Genomic DNA, 7,615 nt, shown 5'->3' with positions numbered 1-7,615 from the left:
AATATAATTTTTCCTAATGTTTTTCGCGAAAATTTGCTTCCTATGAAAGAGAGAACAGTTTATGTGATGCCAAATAAAGTATAACATTTTCCAATGCACCAACTGATGAGCCAGTTTGGTCAGGAAACATGTGAAATCATATGTAAACAATAAAACACTAAAACCACGTAGATATAGCAAACAAAAGGTTTGTGAATCTTGGAAACAATATGATAATTGAAATAAAGAGCGCGACACAAAAGGTACAACTCTAAGCATGGATTGCTTAATAACAAAATATGGTAAATAACTCGTTTTATCATGTAGAATTTAAGTTGTACACACCGTCATTTCTCTTAGTGTCAGTATATATTATTTAAACTCTTCATAAAATTTCAAGAATCCAAAACACCAGAACCCAACAAACACCCAAAAAGCCTGGCAAGAGCAAAGACATAATATATCCACATCCACTTCCTCCACAACGTATTGTATGTGTAAAAAGCTCCGTGCATAACGTATTTTGTGTTCATGCAGGATACGGGGAGGCCCACACCATACGGGATATGATGTAGATAATCTACCCTAATGCAAGCACTAATGGCTGCTTCCACGGCTCGAACCCGTGATCTATAGGTCACACATAAACAACTTTACTGTCGCTCTTGCTGCTCGTACTGGAGGAAAATATGCACAATACGTGACAAATTTGCAGCTTGATATATCCAGGAGGATGGCTATCAGTGAATGGACAATACACAATAGGCAGCGGCTATAAACGGAGAAACAAGGAAGTAAAGAGGATTGGGCTACAATGAGATGGATTTGGAGTAAATACAACCTTCATTTGTTGGTTAGCTATGCACAAAAGGTTGTTAACTGGAGGATTGGGAATCTGTGAAGAAACCTCATGTGCCATATGTGGGGAAGCCACTGACCACTTATATTTTGAATGCCCATTCTCAAAAGCATGTACACAGGAAGTACTGCAATGGATAAACATGGTGCAGCACTGGGGATTGAATGGACTCTAGACATATGACTAGAAGAACACGAGGCAAAGTATGTAGGCGGTTAACAATTTCGATACTGACAACACTAGTATACAACATCTGGAGAGTAAGGAATGGTGCCCATTGGAATCAAAGAGTCCCCAGACCTCACATAATTGTCAATACTATCAAGGAGGAGTGCAAATGGAAGATATAATATACATGACATACTTGGTAGAAGATCATTAAGAAAGAATCAAAGGGCATGGGTAGAAAAATTATTGTAAATAGGAGTAATTGTATAGTAGACATGATTTAGTCAGAGTAGATCAGATATGCTACTAGGAGGGGGGAGAGTAACAAAGAATAGGAGGGATTCAATTGTACAGTTTTGTGCTGGTGATCAACAAAATTCTTGTTTTCACCAAAAAAAAAAAAAACCCTTTACTGTTGCTCCAGGCTCCCCGTTCTTAAGACAAATTCTAGTAGTTTTTCCTCAATGATCATGTACAAAATTTGGAATGCCAAACTCAAGTTGTAACTTTTTGTACATCAATGATCAATGGAAACTACCCATTAATATAAACAAAACAAAAACAAAAAAGGCTCCCCCTTCTAATGTTGTATGTCTCATAAGTAAATATAATAAGAATTAACCAGTGTAAATATCCAATAACAAACTAATTTTTAGAACACAATTTTCGTAATGTTTTTCACGAAAATTTGCTTCCCATGAAAAAAAAAACATTTTATGTGTCATGCCAAATAAAGTAAAATTTTCCGAAGCACCTACCGAAAAAATTTTGGCTTCATTTTCTAAAACGAAAAAATTAAAAATATTGTTTGTTTATGAAATATGATCATGTATTGAGAAAAAAAAAACTTTCCTTCAAATAAAATGCATGTCCAAATTGAACTTCAACTTTCAATAATTATTTTTCAACACAACTTCAAAAATTCTTTTTTCAAGTTTCAATCAAATCTATATCCAAACGCTAGCTAAGAGTTTGTGAATCTTGGAAACTATATGCATAATTTAAAGAAAGAGCAATCACACAAAAAGGTAAAAGGAGCTAAGCAACGAGTTCATAAAATTTCAAATATCCAAAATACAGAACCAAAGAAACACCAACGAGTCTTCAACTGGCAAAAACAAAGAAATAATATCCAGTACCAGCATAGAGTCTAGACCAGGTTTTATCAATGTAAAACTCATTGAAATTACCGAAAATAATAAACTATGAGCCCAGAACTCAAACAAGCTGGTGATGGCTTCAATAGTTGAAACCTCAGTCCTGAACTCATAGAATTAATTAAAACCCTGAATCCGCTTCTTGACGAGAGAAAGTTCACAACTTACAAGACTGCATCAAGGTAATAATAAGATTTGCACTGTTGATGATGCTCGATAGGACTGCAACAATAGTGCAAAAAACCTCCATTTATCAGCCTCATCAATTCCATTTGAGGGTCGAATGATCATTTGAGAAAGTGATGGGCACTTCCACAGCATGAGATTTAAGAAAATGAATTCAGATTGTGTGCCTTCAAAATCTTTTAGTTCAACATATTGAAGCATCTCTAGTGGTTGGTTAACACAGGATGGATCATTGAGATACATAAGAACGTCCTCTATGTCTTGCCCATTTCTGTTCGGTAAAGCCTATAAAATTGCACCCAAAAAAAAAAAAAAAATTGTCAACTATCAAGATTTATTAATGGGTTATCTCTACCATATCTAAAATTTTATACGAAAAAAGGCGGCTAGGTGCACTAAGGTCCTGCTATGCATGGGTCCGGGAAAGTGCCAGACCAAAAGGTTTATTGTACGCAGCCTTATCTTGCATTTCTGCAAGAGGCTGTTTCCACGGGTCGAACCGGTGATCCTACTGGTCACATGGCAGCAACTTTACCAGTTACGGCAAGGCTCCCCTTCATGGAGATGGTTAAACTATATTATTGGAGACGTAATTAAATAAATAAAAATATACTCTCTCTATCAGTGAGATAGTGTCCTGAGTTCGAGTTTCACTATCAGCCACAATGGGGGAGCCATGAATTTGAGTGAGGGGATTCAAAAAATATGAAAAATGACACAATTACTAACTTATGAACCTACATAGATGGGATTCAACAGTTTATACATATATTCAAAAGTAATAATTCGTCAGTTAAACCAACGATTCTCTTCTCAAAGTCAAAGCAATGAAAGAATCACCCCTTCCTGTTTTTTGTACTGTTAGATAGAAAGAAATTAGACCCCAAAGATTCCTTCTTTACCACTTTTCAGATAGAGAGGTGAGGGGGTGGTTTACATACAACTGAGGCAAAGTGGTTGTTTCCTTGCAGCGAGTGGATGAGAGTGCCCTTACATATAGTTCCAGGCCAGTTCATGTTTAAGTTGGAGTTTCCTATGGAAAAGGAAAAATTGCCTATGCTTAAAGAGTTTTCATAAGCAGTTTTATTCTATATGCGTAGTCTAATTTTCTTGTGGAGATTCAATTGAAACCCTTCACTAAAGGTAGATACGCCTCTAGCCACCCATTATTAAAAATAAAAAAATTACGTGCTTAGCCCATGAAAAAACCAGGCCGCATGTCACGGAGATGTTAAAAATATAATTAGAAAAATAAAAATGATATATTTAGCTCTAACATAAACTTTTTATGAAACGATCACACACTTTAACTATACGAGAATACACGAATAAATAGAAGCGTTACCTGAATCTGTAGTACACGCAATTTGGGAGAACTTCGAATCAAGGAAAGAGCACCAGAGACTAGGTCTATATCAAAAAGCTGTAGTCCCAACCGCACATGCTCCAACTGGCTAGGCTCAGGGTTAAACATTTTTGGAATAATTTCTAAGCCCAAAAGCTATCACAAGAGGAAAATAAATAAATGATTAGTGTATATTTTCACGTAGTAATAAACTAAGACATGATGAAGGCAAACAATTAAACATTCCTTAATCAGATACTTACCCTAACGCAACAATTACTGAAGCAAATTCCTGTCAAGTTAGGGCACAAAGCAAGAAGTTTTGACCAAGTAATAAACCTCCCATCTGCATAATCTTCTTCTAAATTATAAGGTATAAATATATGCAACACCTTAACATTTGGGAAATTTTCAAAAAAGCTAACTTGAAGTTCATGACTATCATTAATAGTCAAATTCTCAACCTTTGGAGCAAAAAAGAGGAGGAAATGAATCCTATTGCAAGAAGTGAATGTCAATGTTTTAAGTAATGGGGCATCAATGTCATGAGTGGCTAAAAAATTAATGAACTTCAAGTGCAATTCAAGAAGATTTGAAAAGACTTTGTTGGGATTTGGTGGCTTAAACATGCAATTGGAGATGGACAAAAATGTAAAAGTTGATGAGCAATCAAATATGCATAAGGGCAAGGTATAAGGATCTTGGTTTGAATTATCAAGGGTTAGTTCCTTGACACCTTTTTTGGTTACATATAATAACCAATGATCAAGGTCCCATTCATCTATATCAATGGTTGACACATCGAGGACAAACTTGTCAATAGTTCCAACATGTTGCAAAAGTATCTTGTCAATTATGTTATTGAACTCATATTCGGCAAGTCCTGCATTGTTATTAATGTCCTCAAAAAAATTCCCATCTAATTTTATTGTTGGGTGCGTTGTCCAAAAAAATCTCCATTTTTTGGACAAGACGCTTGTTCGTGCCAGTTCGTTAAACGGCACGTCCTTCAATATTATATCAACAACATTAGCTGGTAAATCAGAGATCCTATCTATCTCATCGTCGTCAATAAGGATGACCTCTTTACCACGATCATCCACGCTCTTCCTTCTGCACAAAAACAAAACTTTACTACACATCAAGGGAATCACTTCTAGACACATATATCTTTAAAATAAAAGAATTTTAAAATTTTACCTTTTTTTTTTCCTATTAGTATGCAAAAGCACCATAATATGATGTTGGATATATACTATTTAATTTCAGAGGAGTTCGTTTATTTCACATATATAATTTAAGCATCAATGGCCTGTCAAAATATTTCGCCACCCTTGGTGACGGACTTTATTCAACCAAAGAAAGGGACAAGATTATAGATTAATGACTCAACATTTATCATGTCCACATTCATTACGACTGAATTTTTTAAAAATTAGAAAAGGAATTTCAAATAATTTCAATAATATACAGCATTTTTTTTTACATGCATGGCGTGCGACCTACCTATTATCCATTTCCAAAACAAGAGATGTTGAGTTAGTTTGTAATATATATATATATATATATATATATATATATATATACCGCAATAAACTAGGGCTTTTCAGTATCTCTTTGCATACGAGAAAGTCCTGAAAAAGGTTTTGTAGAGATGTTTGAATGTTGGAGGTGTGCTTTGTAGCTTACATTAGCACGATTAAGGATATGTATGATGGAGCTAGACCCGGATAAGGACACTTGGAGGAGATTGAAAACACTTCCCGGTTGTAATGGGATTGTACCGGGGATTAGTCCTTAGCCCGTTTTTATTTTCCTTGGCGATGGATGCATTGACGAGACACATTCAAGGGGAAATGTCATGGTATATCTTATTTACAGATGGCATAGTTCTGACTGACGAGATGCAATGTGATATTAACGAGAGGCTGGAGGTTTGGAGATAGATTCTAGAGCCTAAAGATTTCAAGTTGAGCAGGATCAAAACAGAATATTTAGAGTGCAAGTTTAGCAACGTCACCCAGGTAGTTGGCATGGATGTGAGCGATGATACACAAGTCATCCCCGAGAGAAAAAGTTTCAAATACCTTGGGTCAGTAAAAATGGGGGGGGGGGGGGGGTCATGTGGATGTTACACATCGTTCGGAGCAGGGTGGATGAAATGGAGGATTGCATCCGGGTGTCATATATGATAAGAATGTGCTTATGCCACTAACACTCTGTTTGGATTGTTGTTCCTTATCGTTTTATAATGTATTGTATTGTATCGTTTTATGAAAATAATATTTGGATAGATTGTATTGTTTGTTATTGTTAAATAATATTTTGCTATTTGGTTTGACTGTATCGTACTGTACTGTAACTGATAAGTTTACTAAAATACCCTCAATGGTTTAAATATTAAATTTATCAAAAGTTATGCATAAAATAATTTTATAAAACAAAACAGAAGAAGGCAAAATACCTTAAGAAAGCAGAAGAAAGGAGCGAGACAGAAGAAGGCAAAACAAAGGAACACAACTAATTAGAATTGTGTTAAAAGCAAATTAGGAGAAAAAATCAAAAAGAAGGCGGCAAAATTATCTTTAACGTTGGCGGCATAAGTTTTGGAAAGAAATAAATTAGGTTATAGGTTGGAGATTTGGAGTTAAAATAGAAAAAAAGTTAAAGGGTAAAATAGAATTATGGAGTAATAAGTTAAGGCATAATTGGAAAGAAAAATAGAAAAAATCCCACCACACCAAATTGGTTGTTTCAAAAATGGGACTTTTCATTATTCCGGAACAATGGATTTAACAATACAATACAACCAATTTTAATGAAACAATCAAAACAAACGTTGTTTTGGGATAACAATACAATACAATACAACGGGGAACAACCATCCAAACAAGCTGTAAAGCTCAAAGGTAAGTTTTACAAAGTGGTGGTCCGACCGACTGTTTCTATGGGGCAGAGCATTGGCCAGTCAAGAACTCATGTCCAGAAGATGAAAGTAGCTGAAATGAGGATGTTGAGATGGATGTACGAACATACCAAGTTAGATAAGAATATAAATGAATATATTCGGGAAAAGGCGGGGATGGCCCCCGTGGAAGCTAAGATGCAAGAGATGAGGCTGAGATGGTTCGGACATGTGAAGAGGAGAATCACAAATGCCACAGTTAGGATGTGTGAGAGGTTGGCCTTGATGGGTACGAGGACGTCAAGGAGAGGCACATAGGTAGGTCAAAGAAGTATTAGAGGGAGGTGATTAAGTAGGACATGGCACAACTACTTAAGCTTACCGAGGACATGACACTTGAAAGGAAGGTATGGAGGTTGAGAATTAAAGTAGAAGGTACGCAGGTAGTCGAACATTTTACTTTTTTTTTTTTTTTTTTCCGTACTAGTAGTTTTAGTATTAGTATGGTATCTTTTTATTCTTAGAATACTATCACTACCTATTGTTTGATTGTTATCTTGCCCTTTGGTTTTCTTAATATCTTGTTATTTCTATTGTTTGTTGCCGCTGCTGCTTTTTTTTTTTTTTTTTGCCAAGGGTATAAGGGAAATAACATCTCAACTTTCTTAATGTAGGGGTAAGATATGTGTATACCCTATCCTTTACGGACTCTACTTATAAAAATTCACTGTATCTATTGTTGTTGTTATTATTTTTGGTATCTCTTTAAGGACAGTGATATCACGCCAAAGCATTGCCCCTAACTTATTTGATTTAGTTCATAAACGTTCTTCATTAAATTCGGGTTAATTATTAAGTTCGGGTTTCACAAAATGGGTGGTTTGGATCTACACAATGGGTTGGATACTTTAATTCCATTATGTTACACTTTGACTAATCACACACTGCCACATCATCAACGAAAGGCCGCAAGTATTTGGGACATTTTCTTAGCCAAAAAATAAAAATAAAAATTA

General features: G+C 35.4%; 1 protein-coding gene across 1 annotated transcript; it reads right to left on the bottom strand.

Annotated features, from left to right (window-relative positions):
- On the bottom strand, positions 2,341-5,211 carry LOC109235885 (F-box/FBD/LRR-repeat protein At1g13570-like). The gene is made up of 4 exons (XM_019402133.1): positions 5,201-5,211; positions 3,958-4,807; positions 3,695-3,850; positions 2,341-2,634 (listed from the first exon to the last, which is right to left on the bottom strand). Exons 1-4 carry the CDS (start codon positions 5,209-5,211, stop codon positions 2,341-2,343), a joined length of 1,311 nt encoding a protein of 436 aa, XP_019257678.1.

Source organism: Nicotiana attenuata, chromosome 12 (assembly GCF_001879085.1).
Source record: "Nicotiana attenuata strain UT chromosome 12, NIATTr2, whole genome shotgun sequence".
Classification (NCBI taxonomy): domain Eukaryota; kingdom Viridiplantae; phylum Streptophyta; class Magnoliopsida; order Solanales; family Solanaceae; genus Nicotiana; species Nicotiana attenuata.
This window is presented reverse-complemented; position numbering and strand designations above follow the sequence as displayed.